This window comes from Mytilus californianus, unplaced genomic scaffold (genome assembly GCF_021869535.1).
Source record: "Mytilus californianus isolate M0D057914Y unplaced genomic scaffold, xbMytCali1.0.p SCAF_9, whole genome shotgun sequence".
Taxonomy (NCBI): Eukaryota; Metazoa; Mollusca; class Bivalvia; order Mytilida; family Mytilidae; genus Mytilus; species Mytilus californianus.
The window spans coordinates 12,044,528-12,061,197 of NW_026262745.1; the positions used below are offsets into that span (position 1 = coordinate 12,044,528).

The window sequence follows — 16,670 nt, forward strand, 5'->3', positions numbered from 1 at the left end:
CAATATCTACAAATAAGTCAACGTGACCGAAACACTTTTTGGGGTTCTATCTTTTTAATGACAATTTTTATTTATTTTTTACGAAGTTTAATTTTTCCGAAATCGTTTATTTAGACTCAGTAAACTCTGTATAGGAGTGATTGCTCTTCAAAGATTTTTTTTTACCTTGATATGTCTAAATATGTGAGGTTACCGGCAGATCGCTATTTATGGCAACCGTACTGTCAAATATATGTATAAATAACTACCTTAGATTGTGTTAACTGAAGATAAGATTAAAGCAATTTGGATAACCGTTGAACAACAGGTGAGGGATCAATATCCTTACATTGTCCATCTGTAGTTAATGATACTATTTATCAGACAAAATGTATTAAAGCATTGAATTCTGCCAGACTGACAGTTAAACCAGACATTGGTTACACTGTCCATCACCATAAAATGGATGATCGCTACCTAGCTGCGTGCCAAATACATTCATCAATAATTATAAAATATTTTCAATCTAATAAAAAAGAAAAATTGTTAACTATATATACAAATTATATTATTCAAAAGAAGTTGTGCTGCAGGTACACCTTTTTTCTTTCTAAATTGTAATTCATTCTTCTGTTGCAGTACATGAAAATGCATGAATACTTAATATTTTATAAATGAAAACAATAAGACCTTGAATAGTGTTCAGGAAAATAATGTTTCTTACAATTAACAGAGTCACCCTATCAGGCATCTGATTTAAATATGTTTTCACTTCTGGACATGTTTCACAATGTCCCAGAATCCAAATCTTGACAGGTTAACGAATTATTATGTACAATTTGAAAACAAATTGTTTGCTTTTTTTCAAGAATATTAAAGCTATATAATCTATGTAAATTTCTGTACACATTTCCCATTGTCAGTAAAACAAGTTCACAAATAAGTTACTATTGTTTATATTTCAATTACCTTCTATTCACAATACTTACCGGTGTTTGGTCTTATTTGTGGAAGAAAATATTATATTGTTTGACTCAACAGTTTATACCTGGATGATGACCATCACACTGTAAGCCTGCATAACTCGAAACCAAACATAACAGTACACCGCATCGTGATAACTGAATTTAAGTTCAGGTCTTAAATTCTATTACATTTATTTAGTAGAAATAAGTTCATGATATGAAACAAGTTATGTTGCGAATAAAATTACCTTATATAACACATCTGACTGGACACACTATATCTATATATATTGATATGAAAATGATGTCTTCTTGTATGTACTTTTTAAAAGATCAAAGCTGAAAATTGTTTAAAGACAAATGCATAGGGATCATAAGCTATATTATTTCATAGTGATTTTCCTTGTTTAATTTAGTTTTTAAATAAACAAAGTTTTGAAAATTAATATTTCTTTATCTTGTATGTACTTTTTTTTCTAGCAGTTATCATGTCTACCGTTCAATGGTATTTATTAGTGATTTTGCAAAGTGTGTGTTTGAAAAGTGCCACTGCGACATTCTTTGTTAATGAATCAACGCATATTGAATTAAGAAAACTTTGCATCACACTTGCTTTACCTGCTAAAGCATCAGGTCCCGATTTCGACATGTTTGAAAACCTATATAATGATCAATTATTCAAAGCAGGGAATCATATATTTGATAACATGAATGATAACGAAGCTCGCATTAACACTACAGAAGCAGAATGCAGTTATTTAGATACTTCGACTGTTGGTTGTGTGTACTTACGTTTATATAAAATAGGACAATATGTGAAATACGATTTACAGAGACTCAGCAGTGTCCTAGACAGTGAACATGACAACAATTCATATATGTATTCAGCTCTGCTTTTGGCCTGGTACCTTGATCCAGTTTTATTAAAGTTAAATTGCGGCCCTGTTGATTTGATTTCAAAAATACCAGTAGCTCAGTGGATATATGCTGCCGAATTTGAAAATCATCTGTTAACACGATCTAATTTATGTTCATGGACTAAACCGTTCAGAAAGACTGTTTCTGAACATCTAATTTCTGAAGTTTCAGAGTGTTGTTTAATCAACCGTGACGACCCATATTGTCAACTGATTCCCTTTTTTGAATTGGCAGATTCTATAGATAATCTGTGTGGTTTGGTGACAGAGGCAGATTGGAATGAATCTTCACTGGAAATTAAAGCTGCAAAGTTTTCAATTTTTACCTTATTCCAAAGAGCACCTAAAAATATGCATCAAAATTCTAAGATACAAAAAAGTGAAATAACAAAAATAACAACAGAAATTCTAACTACGATTTATGATGAGTTCAGATCCAAACAATTGATCAAGACTAACAACCTTCTGAAAATACTTCCTAAAAGTTCTGCTGTTAAATGCAACTTTATGGCCGAATATCCATCATTTGATTGGCTTCTGTGTGCATTCGCTAAAACATTAGACCAATTAAGGGCATTTGTTCTTACGTATGGAACAGGGGTCTCTGGATATACTTCAAAAAGAAAGGTCTTGGTAACATCCATTGACTATAAAGAATACATAAAGAACATGCGAATCTCACAAATAAAAGAACTTAGCCAGGAAATGTCACTTGACCTGCAGGTTGCTGCTGTTCAAATAAAAAACGAAATTCAAGATCGCTTTCAACAACTAGGAACTTATTTCAAAAGCATAGCTCAGTTTGAAAGTAAAAAATTAACAGCAGATATAGATAGTATAAAATCTGATATTGATTCATACAACAATATTCACGAAAAAGCAAAAACAAAACTAAAGTCGTCAGTTGGGGTTCTTCTGCTTGCTTTTACTTCAGCCGCCGCAGGAGATTTAGTTGAAGCAGGAGTAAAATTAGCAGCACGTGCTGCAGAAGCATCAAATCCCCTTAAATGGATTTTTAATAGTGGTAATACAGTTGATGTTTTGGAAGCTACCGGTGAAGTAGCACAAGCTGCTGCAATTGTTGCTAAATCCGTTGCTAAAACAGGTTATTTGATAAAGCTTCAAAAACAGTCTGCTGAAATCAGCAAAAAAATAAACCAAAACGCACCCTTACTTCAGACAATCAAGAATATCATAGACAGAATCACACCAGAATCAATATCTGACGAAATGTTTTCCAACTGCAATCTAATTTTTTTATACATTATGAAAATTACTCTGGAAAGCTTGAAAAGTACGAGTTGACTGTTTTGAGTAGCTATTGGGAAGGTTTTATCGATGACCTTTGTTCATCAATTGAAGAAACAAGTGGTGTGGCATCAGCGGCGTTTAAAACAACAATATGGGCTACAAATGCTTGTCCAGATGCAAAAGCAGAAGCTATAAAGCTTGTGGTGTCATTAGAAGAAATCTTTGATTTTCAGGAAAATCTACTGGAGAAGATGGCTTCGTTGATGAGATCACTTACACAAATACAAAGCTCATCAATACTTGGTTCAGGAACACGTGCAAGGTTTCCTAGTAATTTAACAATTTTCGAAATAGAATCATTTGCAGCTGCATCTTACATATCAACGAGCATTGTACAATTTGCTAACGTGTATATGCTTTGTGACATCCTAGAATACAAAATGGGAAGACAACCAAATGACTGTCAAGGTATTTCTACAAATGTTGATAGGTTATTATCCTTGAAAGACGTAAGCTGCAATCCAATTTTAAAATATGTAGATCTGCCCACTCAACCAAACTCATTTAATGAAACAAATCGAAACTGGATAGATTTATCAAAAATATACAAAGGTGAAACTGTTCAATTTCAAATTCCGAACTCAAAATGGCTTATTGACAGAGGATGGATACCGGACGCCCATAAGAGCTTTGTGATTTATATTGACGGATTTGAAATGTACTTGCCAGTTCACAACAGTTTCTCGAATCAGGTAACCAAAAATATGTACAGTTAAAAATACATTTCATTCTTTTACTTTTATATTCTTCAAATAGTAAATATAGAATAAAAATATCTTTGTAAAAACAAACAGGGTTATATATACTAGTAAAAAAAGAAACGTTATATCAGTTTTTATTAGTTTTTGAAAACTTCGTGCATAATTTAATTATCTTGTGTCTGAACATTTAAAAGTGATGTTGTATTCTTATCGATTTTGGTCGTTTGAATATGTTTTAGAATGTTTTAACGTCGTTTTCAGAAATTGACGGTTTTATTTACTACTTTCTAAATAAAGCGTCATCCCGGTGTGTTTGAATTGTTATGAAGGTCACAAATTGTGTCGTTTAAATCAGTTAACAAAAGGTTAATTTGAAAACGATAAAAATCTACACGTAAGTCAACACCCTGCCCCATTTTCGTCAAGATGAGAGGGAAAGAACCATTGGGATGTTGCAAGCAGGAATGTCACAAAATGCAGTTGAAAACCAAATTAATTTATAGATTTGTGGTTCGTTTGGTGCACACAGGCACCCAATCTGGTCGCCCTCGTTCCGGAAGAGAAGACCTCGACCAACGACGTTACATCAGAACAGGCAAATTGGTCAGATGCAACTGCGCAATTGCTTTGTGACTGCAGCAACTACAGCCAGGCGTGTACCCGGAAGATCAAACAACAGAATTTCAGACAAAACTATCCGAAATCGTCTTCGTCAGTGTGGCCTACGGGCACGACGTCCGTTGAATGGAGCAATACTGAAACGACGTCACAGAGTTTCCCGGCTTCAATTGTGTCTTTATCTTCATAGAGGTTGATTTTTGAACGATGTGTTCATTGTTATAAAATATAAGTTGACATTTTATACATTATATGACATGAAATTTGTGTAAGTAAACGTTTCTTTTTTTACTAGTATATCTGTATCGCGATCTTCTATGTATAATTTTGAGACTTATTTTATGTTTGCATAATCGATTGATTTTACTTGTTTTCATCTAAAAAGATCTTTCAATACTAGACTAAGTAATGTACCACTTGATAATTTTGATTTCATTTTTTTATCATAAAAATGATGTAATTCCTTTTCATTTTATAACGACTTTTTTATTGAAATATTTCGCTTTTCATATTTTCATAAAAACTTTTTTTCTTGGAAGCTTGGAATAATAGAAAATATTTGATCTGATTTTTTTATATTTTTACAGACGACTTAATATATTATCATTTCTGTGCATAGGTAGAAGTGATTGTTACTCCAAGTAATACCGGAAACAGATTATATGATTACAAAGACGGAACTGAGTATATCATAACACCATCTATTCCTATGCGAATGTCATACTCTCTAGGCAAAGACCTTACCTGCCGTCAAGAACGTATTGAAAATCCATACCGTGTCTGCGATACTGATGGAGGGAATTTGATGCCACAGATATGCATTCACACACTAGGTAATAATGAAAAAACAACTATAATAGAGTAAAAGACCAAACCAACAGCCAGCTGTTGTAATATAAATATTTAGAATCGAAATGCTAGTTTACTACGGGGCAACTGTAGATGTTAGTTTACCGATGTTCAAAACTCGAAAATCATTTTGAATATACAAACCAAGAAAAGATTTCCTATGAACACGTATGAATTCCATTCGTACTACATGTTACAGTACAATGAAGCAGTTTCGGGTGTGTCGACAGGTTAAATTTTCCCTACAATGCAGTATAAAGACTCAAGATTCAATAGGGATCAAGCAGAACACATAGAAAATCTCAGTAATATTGACAAATTCTATTGCCTTAATTTTGATTTTATTTAGGTACTGATAGTGTCATCGATCCTGATAAAATCAAGCCATCAATATACGGTCAACTAGATATTAGAGTTTCCGGATTTGAAAAGTCCAAACTTTCAACACCTTCGACTAGAGTCCCAATCAAAGTTGGACTAAAATATTGCTTTATTGACCCATATGAACGGAGAACAAAGAGAAACACGTAAGACATTAACTAATAACAGTTTCTCATCATGAATCAACTACGTACTTCCAACAATACTTCTTCATTTTATAATTAACTTCTCGTGCATCTATGCAATTTATATACATACATAAACGTGTGCCACATATCACATTGGTGACAATCAAATACACAAATATAAATGTGTCACGTATCATATGAGTGACAAAAGTTATTTTTGATTTAACTTTATTTATTTTCCCATTTTACTAAATACTAGTATTGAGCGCCATTAATTGTACAATACACTCATTGAAAAAATAATTGCCAATTGTAAGATGATAGAACACCATAAAGTGTTGCAAAAAAAAACACTTGCACAAATCAGCTCAGGCTAAAATGTAAAAGCTAAATGCGCGTTTCGTGACTTCAGTGAAACCCATTTATACAGTTGAAATGCCAAATGTATAACGAAGTAGAGTAGAAAACCTTATCATTTTTGAATGATATTGATATTTTATGAACAGTGCAATGTCAGAAAAGGACCGTATTAACCACAATCATCGATCTAATACACGTGGTTGTAAGCACTCATCCAAGATACCAGGCTACGTCAGATACACGTTTCGTCTACATCAGAATCATCAATGGCGCTTGAATCAAAACAATGCGAATGCAAAATTTAAATCAAAAGTAAAGAGCATCGAAAGTCAAAAATCCAAAATTTGTGCCAAAAAGGTCAGCAAACCGCTAACAAAATTCATATGATAATTATCAATGTAAATGTCTCTTTATAGAAATATATTATCGTATCATAGGGTTGGAATTATTGTATTCAAACCATGATACTAATCGGAAATATACAAAAATTGCTTCCTGTCAAAAGGACTTATTTAAGATGTATGTGATGAAGTTTTGAGGAAACAAAAATATGTCTTAACTTTCAATTTATTTGTAATATTTTCATAGACAATTGCTATGTTCATAAAAAAATATTAATGCAATTACGTTGCAAGTGAAGATTCTAAACCCTTATGATTTGGAAACTCAAAATTTTCCATGTAAAATTTCATTATTGCTGTTGGCATTTTGATATTTAAATTTTGTCAAGGCCTTATCTAAAACAATAAGGACGACCACAATGACATTTTACAAAATTTCAGATCTCATGAAAAGTCAGCTATTTCATTATAATTTATGAGAAAATTATGAAAATATTGTTGTTCTTTTAGGGGACAGACGGTAGGTGACATATGCTGTAGCGGTAATAGTTTTTACCAGAATGGTCATTGTCAAGATTGCCCTCCAGGTACCATCTCAACGTATAATGGTTTGTTCTGTGGTGAGTTTTAAAATAAAGTTGGTTTTACATAGCTGAATAACATTTTAACCCGTGTTATATTCGAGTCCATGCATTGCAGAAGACGCTAACATTGTCAACGGATCGAGTTCATGCAATTCGAAAACCCTGTGTTTTTTGTACTTTACCTTTATTTGAAAATTAGATTTATGAGATTTGAAAATCGGTAAACTTCTCTTGATTTTCATGGATAAGTGCCGGATCATATCAAAAATAAGGTTATAAAAGAGAGGCGAAATATACCAAAGGGACATTCAAACTTATAAGTCGAAAATTAACTGATAACGCCATGGCTAAAAAAGAAAAAGACCAACAGACAAACAATAGTACACGAAACACAACATAGAAAACTAATGACTGAGCAACACAAACCCCACCAAGTGTCATGATTAAAATTCACGTTGAAAAGCGGCAACGCCTGTTCAATTTTATGACAAAATAAAGAACAGTTGAAGTTGCATCATTAAACTACTGTAACATCCTGTTTGATCGCAGCCTTATGTTAGCAATGGCCACTTTTCGACCATATCTAACCTTAATATGCCCGTAGGTTATGTTGTTTACACTCAATCATATCAAATTACGTGGTTTTTCTGGCTCTTGTGAAGGTTTTGCTTAGCAATTTTACAATTTGAGCATCAAAAAATCAAAATGAAGTTCTAAGTCTCTTAGGTGACTCTTTGCATTATTTTGCTCCTAATCAAAAATAAAAGAACAATTTTATCAGCAACCTTTGATATATTATATATTTCATTATATATATAGAGTTGGTTTAAGATTTGCTATGTTGTTTCACTGAAAAGATTTTTAAAAATAGATTCTTCGTAAAACTGAAAGCATGATGGTTGATAAGTACCGATAAAGCTAAAGAGTAAAGGAGGTGACTTCTTGTTATCCCTATTGATTCCTATATTGCATTACTATAGCGTATGCTTACCTGAATGATCTCTTGTACAATTTTTTTTAGTTAAAGTTATTGACGTCATTTATTCTGATCAAATTATGCAAGATTTCACATATGCCGATGCAGTGGCCGGATGTAAAAACAGTGGTAAGAAACTAGCGAGCAAAGATAGTCTCCTTCTCGCAAGAGATTTGGGAAGTCAGAGCTGTCTTTGTGGTTGGATAGAAGGCGGTATTGTCGATTCAGCAAGATCAAGAACCGATTGTGACGTACAAACACAATGTCAGGTTGATGAATATCTGAAATATGCATACTGTGATACATCACATGATCTTGTCACACTACCATTAATCAACAATCAAGAGTCGACGACAAGTGGATTATCAATTGGAGCAATTCTGGGGATTATTTTATCTTTCATTGTCATAGGTGCTCTAGTTGCTTTTGTTCTATACCAACGAAACAACCTGTGTAATGTGTAAGTATAAGTCATGAAAATTAAGACGTTCTTAATAAATTTACAGTTTATTTAATATGATTACGATTACATTGTTTGAAGAATATAGTCGTTCAAACAAATAAATGTTTACATTTTCAAGACACAAAATGGGGAAAGCAGATTTTTGTAGCAGTATTGATATAGCTACATGACATAGTTTAGTGGTATTCGTCACCGATGGCCATCGAATTACAGAGAGGACACACTATTTTGCCTCTTGGCAAATTTTGCCATTTCCAACGGTCTCGACTGGCAATCGGTGACTACCACTTTTAAATTTACAATGGATGTAAATATGATATGGGGATAAATCTTAGATACACTTTTTTAAACAGATATTAGTTTTGAACATTGTTTAGCACAATGCTTTAGGAGACTTAGATATAAGAAGATGTGGTATGAGTGCCAATGAGACAACTCTCCATCCAAGTAAAAATTTATAAAAGTAAACCACTATAGGTCACAGTACGGTCTTCAACACGGAGCCTTGGCTCACACCGAACCGTAAGCTATAAAAGGCCCCAAAAAATTACTAGTGTAAAACCATTCAAACGGGAAAACCAACGGTCTAATCTATATAAAAAACGAGAAACGAGAAACACTTATGAACCACATCAACAAACGACAACTACTGAAAATCAGATTCCTGACTTAGGACAGGTGCAAACAAATGCAGCGGGTTTAAACGTTTTAATGGTACCAAACCTTCACCCTTTTTCTGAAACATTAGTGTAACATCACAACATAGAAAGACACACTATAAAATATCAACTGAAATAGCTTAACTCAATCAAAAGACATATTAACACCATTGAACATACACTGAACAAATAAATTTGACCTATGACACAATGTTAATACAAAATAAATAAACTAAGGGAAGAATATTCAAAAAAGTAACATGTTATATCGGTAAGAAATGTTAAACAATTAAAGAAAAACAATATGCTCGAACATAAATACCATCCATTTGCAATAACTATAAACACAGGTAAATGAAAATAATTTTGTTGTCAGGTGTTCGTGTACAGTACCAATCGAGAAAGGAAATATTATTACCAAATGAATAATTTTGAAGTTCATAGTACGAAGTGAAAATTTATAGTTATACCAAACACTTATAAAAGCTGGTATATAGACCAGATATAACCCTGAATAACATTAAATAACAAAAAAGCAATACAATTAGTATCAACAGGTCAAATAAACAAGAAAGTACGATTTGAGAGTACTCGCAGTTACTGACAGCTAGTTAAAAGCCAAAACAATTTGCACATTTCTGAATACCAAAACTGTATAAATTTATTTTTAAGTTTCTGCTCAACACATTTTATAATCCATATTGACGAAAAATCAGTTTGGTTCTGCCAAATATTTGACATACCACAACAATCTAAAATATTCTTTATAAATTTCAACCACTTAGATTCATAACCATAATCTGTGTAGTGGACAAGTAGCAATTTATATAAAAATGAGGATAATTTCGTAACATTTCCTCTAACCACTCTTCACCAGATATTTATCCTACGTATCTTTATTTGTAGTTATGTATGGAAAATATCTAACTCACCATATAAGAAGAAAAGAAAAATTGAAAAGAAAGACAATTCATTTCGAAACATTCCTTCTATTTCAGAATCAGAAGACGAAACATTGGTATGCATAGCAATAGCACGTATCAAGACTTTGATATGGTTAAAGTGAACGAAAAGACCGTGAAATTATAAAACAAGAAATTACAATGACATGTTATAACATTGTTACTCCCCTTTGATTTGACAGTTTATATTGTTACTTTGGTATTAACTTGTGTTAATTACCTAGTTGTGTTTATATTTTTCACTGTGGTCTTCGTTCCTCACTTGATAAAGGCAGATGTCTGTTGTTGCGGTCTGTTCCGTATTTTACAGAAGGAATAGCTTACCTGGACCTAATATTATTAAATGACTTCGTTAAATCTACGTATTGAATTTATTCACAAGTTTGATTGTTCATTTTTGTATTTGATTACATTTACTCTCATAGTAACGCACCAAATGTAACATTATGTGTTCCTGTTCTTGTTTATGAAGAACTTGCGTATTACGTCACCAGTAAACGACGCTTTTGTATAAATATTAGAACAGAACGCATTTTCCAACTGGGAGATTCTCTCCAAGAACCTCACCACGATAAGCAGTAAATTTTAAACTATTATGATTTGCTGCAACAAGTACAAGTGCTTGATGAAAATATTTAATAGACTGGATAATTTAACCAAGTCTTCATATCAAAATGCTGAAGTACTGGTTGCTTGGGTAAATCGTTGACTATGCACTGAGTATGCCGAGTATTTGAATGCAGTGCACCAAGGAGATTCTTTTGCATCAAATATGTAGAGTACTAGTATTAGTATGCAGTATCTCGAGTAGATTGTCGGCTCCTAATGTCTGCAGAATTGTTTGGTTAAACTTGGTGCAAGTAATGTTCCTAGCTGTAATATATATATAAATGTATTTTATTTTATATGTCGTATGTTTTATGAACCACTGTTCTTGTTATTATTGAGTTTTACAGTAGCAGCAAATCATAAAATTTATGAACTTCCATTATAATTTTTGATTTTTCTTCCTTCACCGGAGGCCCACATATATACGTATCGCCGTGATTCCTGACTCGAAAACACCGGAACATTACAATATTTCAGTTTAAATTGTTCGTATTTTTAGTCATACATCTAACGTTTCTATATGTTTATAAATCGCTTGCTTTTCAATGTTTTGGTTTTTAGAGTTTCTGATGAAGGGAAATGCAAAAGCTTCGGACGCACTAAATCCATGAAATCGTGTTCCATTTTAGTGATATCACGGATTTATTAAATGAACGTCAAACATTTGAATCAATTAGTTGACGTCACCGTTTCAATAACAGTTTGGCATCTATTACGCCCCAAATGTGGGAAACATTATACATCGTGGTCAATTGCACCTTTCAGCTGAGATATTTTCTAAAGAGCTTGTAATAGGACAAGGCTTTTTTTGAAAAGATGACCTTCTGATATGTGATTAATATGGAACATTTGGAGTATTTGGCATTGAAATTTTAGGCAAAATTGTCACTGTTAAATATATATTTTAGTTGTAACAAACCTAGGACAAGACAAATTGGTCAAGTTTTAATTTTTTTCGGGGTGATGTATTATTTAAAACTAGGATATGACGTACCTTCTAAATCATCTTATACTTTTCTTAATTTGGTTAAATTTTGGTATCAATACTTAGGTTTAACCTCTTAAGGTTAACTGTTCTGATCTGACATACACATTAATCAATTTTGCTCTTTGTCGATTTGTATAAGAAAAGTTTTGAAAACTTTCCCCTGTACCTGTTTCTAAATTCTGCATTAATAGTCAGTATCGGAATTTTGGTGGAAATTAGTGTATTTTGATCCATAACGAATGCATTAAAACAAAACAAAAAAACAATATTCATCTTACATCCAGGTCAATCAATCATGAAAAACATATGCCTACCTATTTTAGAGTTAGTGCCCGGCAATATTGATTTTCAACTTTTCTGACATTCCCTTGCCATTATTTCAAATACTATAGGAGCTAGTTTAAAAGATTAAATTGCAAATAGGATCAGTATGGCATGATATATCCACCCTGAAATTTGCAGAAAAATCGCACTACTGGATTTGAGTAATTGCCCCTGAAATATCGATTTTTTTCCCAATTCTTAGCAGTTGTTGGCTATTACCGTAAAAATCATAGGAAACATGTATGTTAAAAGTGTCGCCCTGTTCCCATAAGAGTTATTGTCCCTGAAATATAATTGTTTTGTTGTATCTTGATAACTACAGGAGCTAAGTTAAAAGTGTAAAATGCAAAATGCAAAAATAATCAGCATGACAATATCTATCTATTCGAAAAGTTTCACAACCCTTTTTGGAGTTATAATCCCTGAAATGTAGATTTTTTTTTTTTTTTTTTTTTTTTTTTTTTTTTTTGCAATTTGGCTGTTATCTAGTAAATAAAACTATAGGAAATAGGTTAAACATGTAAATTAAGACATGATCAGCATCACAAGAGTAATTATAAAATGTGCATATAAAAGTTCTTATTAGCAAACTTTCGATTGTTTTACAAGGTGTGCGATACATGTGTGCCTCTTGTTTGGTTTAATTCATACATTTGTAGACATCTGTTTATCATCAAGCAGCAAATATAACATAAATATTCAAAAAACCTTATCAGATATTCACAAGGTAAAAAGAATGGTCAACAAAATAAGAAAAGAGAAAGACCCAAAAGGCCTTTAACATTTTTAAACCGTTAGGTCATTTTTTTGTACTGGGTTTATGTGGTTGAATCTAGTTTTTCTGTTTAATGTTTTAATTATTGTTGTATGACTTTTCTTCCTTTTTGTTTGGCAATGGTGTTGTCTTAATTAGACTTTTGATGTTTTTGTTGTCCACTTGATATTTTCTCTCTTCCTTTACTCTAGAAATTTTCAAAACACTAATGTTAATCCCTGAAATGAGTACTGATCATTTCACTAAGTAAACTCATATTAATTTATGGTTGCAGTAACCATATGAAAGAGAGGCGAGAGATAGTAAAGGAACAATCAAACTCATTAGTCGAAAACAAACTGACAATGCCATGGCTAGAAAAAAAATCAAAAGACAAAAAAAAACAGTATACAAAACACAGCACAGAAAATTAAAGACTGGGCAATACGAACCCCACCAAAACCGGGGATGACCTCGGGTGCTCATGAAGGGTAAGCAGATCATGGTCCACATGTAGCGCTCTTCATAAATCATTTGAAGATTTAACATGATTATTCTGGTCGATTATTCTAGTCGGAAAAAATAAGCGAAAATTAAGTAAAGTATGGTCAACCGGGAAAGTGTTGGAAATTCGGTAATACTGAAAACAAATAGTATGTTTGGTAGAGCAGAAATATTTCCGATGCTAAAGAACGCCTACAGATCCCTTGTGAGGTCATTTTCTTGCATATTACATGGTAATCTCCTAAGGTTGCTAAATGTCGCACATCAAAACAAACGGCCATGCATTACATATCGCGTGTTCAAATCATTTGGTCAACCTTGGGGAGGGGTGGTCTTGCTATCTTATTGGTTTCGTTTTTTATAACTAAATTCATTTGTGTGCAAACAAATTATAATACAATAGCTATGAATATTACAATGTAATCTCTCTCGTGAATTTCTAATAATGTTTTAATCGGTAGAAAATGGTGATCGCAACTGTAAAAATATTTCATTTCATATCTCTTAGTGATTTGATTGAAAAGAAATTCTGGTATCTTTGTTTTCGATTTGACATGGACTGAACTTATAACTCATTTAATGAGGAGCTTTTTAATGTCTTTGAAAATGAAGTCACTCATGAAAAGGTCTTTTAATGTTTTTGAAAACAGAGTCACTCATGAACAGGCCTTTTATGTCTTTGAAAGTAAAATATAAATGTACATTTAAAACTAGGTTAAAGAAGAACACATAGTTAAAATAAACATGTTATACTGGTAGTTTAATTTACCAATCACGTCTTGATCAATATAAAGCTACACAAAATATTCATATAGATTCAATGCGATATTTAAGTACGTCAATATTTTGAGATTTAAATATACCAATGTAAATAGTTAAGGATTAAAATAAAATGGATTTACTTTTTTAGCTTCACATAGAAAAATATCATGAAGGTGTCTTTTGCTTTTGCATTGTTATCACTTGCCTATGCAACTCCTGAACAGTCCGTTCTAGAATACTTCCCGGTATTCAATGAGGCAAAATCTAACATTGATGAGCTGAAGCAGTTGATGGCTGACTTAAAAGCAGAGGTTGAAGATTTGAAAGCTGAAAACCAACGACTCCGGGAGGAACTTAACGGTAATTATGAATAAGCATAATTATTTAATCATGATACATGAATATGAAAATTTTTGATTTTTGTCCTGCATTGTTAAATGCTTTTACAAATAGGCCCTTAGTAGTACATGCATATCAATTTTTTACAGCTAAGCGTTAATTGATTGTCCTTTTTTGGTTATAAAAAGGAATATCTTCTGGCGTTTATAATAAAGGGATCTGAATTTAAAGGGCATTCACCCTACCTATTTTAAATTGATTCAAGATTTCCCTATGTCATATTATCATGAAGGATAGTCTGTATCTTCAATCGGTTTGACAAATATTCATGTTTGCAACCTAAACAACGCAATTTGTACATGAAGTAGTAAAGTGAGTGCAAAGAAATGTTGAACTCTCACTTCTAATATATAATATATGTACAACTGTATGAAAGAGTTAAACAGAACAAGTTTTATGTTGTCTTTTGTAGCAACGAGAGTTGCATTCTATGCATATATCTCGGTTGACAGAGGAATAGATTGGTTTTCTCTAAATAAGAAAATCATTTACGACAAAGTCAATCTTAACATTGGTGATGGCTACGATGTTTTGACTGGTGTTTTCACTGCACCATCTAGCGGAACGTATATTTTTAACACAGGTAAGTAAGATAAGTAGTGAACAAACATATATTTATTTCACCATGTTCTTTTGTTGGAATAATGAATAATTAATTTTAAATTTTTAAATTTCGTTGGAAAAATAATTTGTACAAAGTTAACGTATTTATTAAGAAAATCGATCATGGAAAGTCTCTTGTTGTCAGTGTGTGTTTTCTAATGTGTGGATATTTGAAATACTTTATTAACAAAGTTCAACGTGGAATACACATGTCGGGAGACACAGAAAAAGTTTCATCGTCCAGTATATTGGATAGTTCGGGGAAAGGCTTAGACCTCATTCAACACAGTATTGTAAAAGATAATTGCACACACATTTAAAAAAAGATAATCAAACCCGCAATTTAAAAAAAAAAATAACAACATGATCGAAACCTTTGTTTTACAGTAAGTGTTGCATATAATAAGTCGTACATGACACTGTTATTGAAAATAAATGGTAATACAGCTGATATAGCATTCCCTGATGCTTATAACCATGATGATAGGAGTACTGCAACTACTGTCACCATAGTGATGTTACTAAAGGGTGATCAAGTTTACGCTGTAAATGGAGACAAAAAGGGCGGAAGAATGATGGAAAGTGGTGATCATGACGCTAGGTGTAGTTTCTCCGGATACAGATTATATTAACAATGACCTACGTTATAAGATTTATACAGTTTATCGTCATTTACTAATGTATTTCTACTGTTGTACAGATGAAGCTGTAAAGTGTAAATAATTAATATTTTATTATTGTTTGCTAAAATGGTATTCTAATTTGTTTTAATTTGTCGTCGTACTATAAAATGACAGGGATTTGGTTTACAATTAAATATAGATTAACATGATGTATGTTGTAAGTGCATAAATGCTGACTGTCTAACATTGTTAAATGGTGAGTCTGCTTGACACTGGCAACATTTGTCTCGGAACAGAAAATTGCAGGTTCGCTTATTTGGGAGAGAGGAAAGAGTAATTGGTTTTATTAATTATTTTAAGCTTCAATTTTTTTTCGCTACAAGTTACTGCATGTTGTGCATCCAATATAAATGGATGGATATGCAAATGATACATAGGATTCAGAATTTATTTTAGGATTCAAATATTTATGATGGTATTTGTAATTTAATTGGTGTAACACAGGAATACGGACTCATCCCTTGTATTTCACTTTTTTTTTAAGTTTAGAGGTGAATATCGTCTGCGATGGGATTCAATATTATTTTGAGTAGTTATTTAAAAGTTTCTGTAATTAAAACATTATGGCGTATTCAATAAAAATGTCTGTGTATTTGTTTTACATAATTTATGAGACTAATGAATATTTATCTAAGTTTTTCTGTTTTTTACTTCGCACGTGCATGTTTACATTATACGATTTCAGCGGGACAACGTGAAAGAACAATAACCATCTAAGTTTTACGATAACCATTACGAATAAGTTGACTGACATCAAGTTTCTGTTTGTGAAAGTACAAGAGACATGATTTCGCGGTCTGAGTTCTGCTTTTGAAATACCAGAAAAGTGGTCTGATCTGTAAAAACCACC

General features: G+C 32.3%; 2 protein-coding genes across 2 annotated transcripts; both read left to right on the forward strand.

The window, feature by feature from the left end:
* The first annotated feature begins 2,329 nt into the window (after positions 1–2,329).
* Positions 2,330–11,188, forward strand: LOC127715513 (uncharacterized). Its single transcript, XM_052221572.1, has 6 exons — positions 2,330–3,864; positions 5,111–5,324; positions 5,690–5,867; positions 7,061–7,170; positions 8,156–8,570; positions 10,231–11,188. The coding sequence occupies exons 1-6, from the start codon at positions 3,364–3,366 to the stop codon at positions 10,319–10,321; spliced, it is 1,509 nt and encodes a 502-aa protein (XP_052077532.1). The 5' UTR covers positions 2,330–3,363; the 3' UTR covers positions 10,322–11,188.
* A 3,000-nt stretch (positions 11,189–14,188) lies between these two features.
* On the forward strand, positions 14,189–16,454 carry LOC127715514 (heavy metal-binding protein HIP-like). Its single transcript, XM_052221573.1, has 3 exons — positions 14,189–14,495; positions 14,947–15,117; positions 15,525–16,454. The coding sequence occupies exons 1-3, from the start codon at positions 14,303–14,305 to the stop codon at positions 15,767–15,769; spliced, it is 609 nt and encodes a 202-aa protein (XP_052077533.1). The 5' UTR covers positions 14,189–14,302; the 3' UTR covers positions 15,770–16,454.
* Positions 16,455–16,670: the final 216 nt, after the last annotated feature.

What these genes read in the sequence shown, in the direction of transcription:
- LOC127715513 (XM_052221572.1), top strand. Translation starts at nt 3,364, where the DNA reads ATGGCTTCGTTGATGAGATCACTTACACAAATACAAAGCTCATCAATA. An exon ending in GATATGCATTCACACACTAG is followed by an intron (nt 5,325 to 5,689) that starts GTAATAATGAAA and finishes GATTTTATTTAG; the next exon opens with GTACTGATAGTGTCATCGAT. An exon ending in CGAAACAACCTGTGTAATGT is followed by an intron (nt 8,571 to 10,230) that starts GTAAGTATAAGT and finishes CTTCTATTTCAG; the next exon opens with AATCAGAAGACGAAACATTG.
- LOC127715514 (XM_052221573.1), top strand. Translation starts at nt 14,303, where the DNA reads ATGAAGGTGTCTTTTGCTTTTGCATTGTTATCACTTGCCTATGCAACT. An exon ending in ACTCCGGGAGGAACTTAACG is followed by an intron (nt 14,496 to 14,946) that starts GTAATTATGAAT and finishes TGTCTTTTGTAG; the next exon opens with CAACGAGAGTTGCATTCTAT. An exon ending in AACGTATATTTTTAACACAG is followed by an intron (nt 15,118 to 15,524) that starts GTAAGTAAGATA and finishes TTTGTTTTACAG; the next exon opens with TAAGTGTTGCATATAATAAG.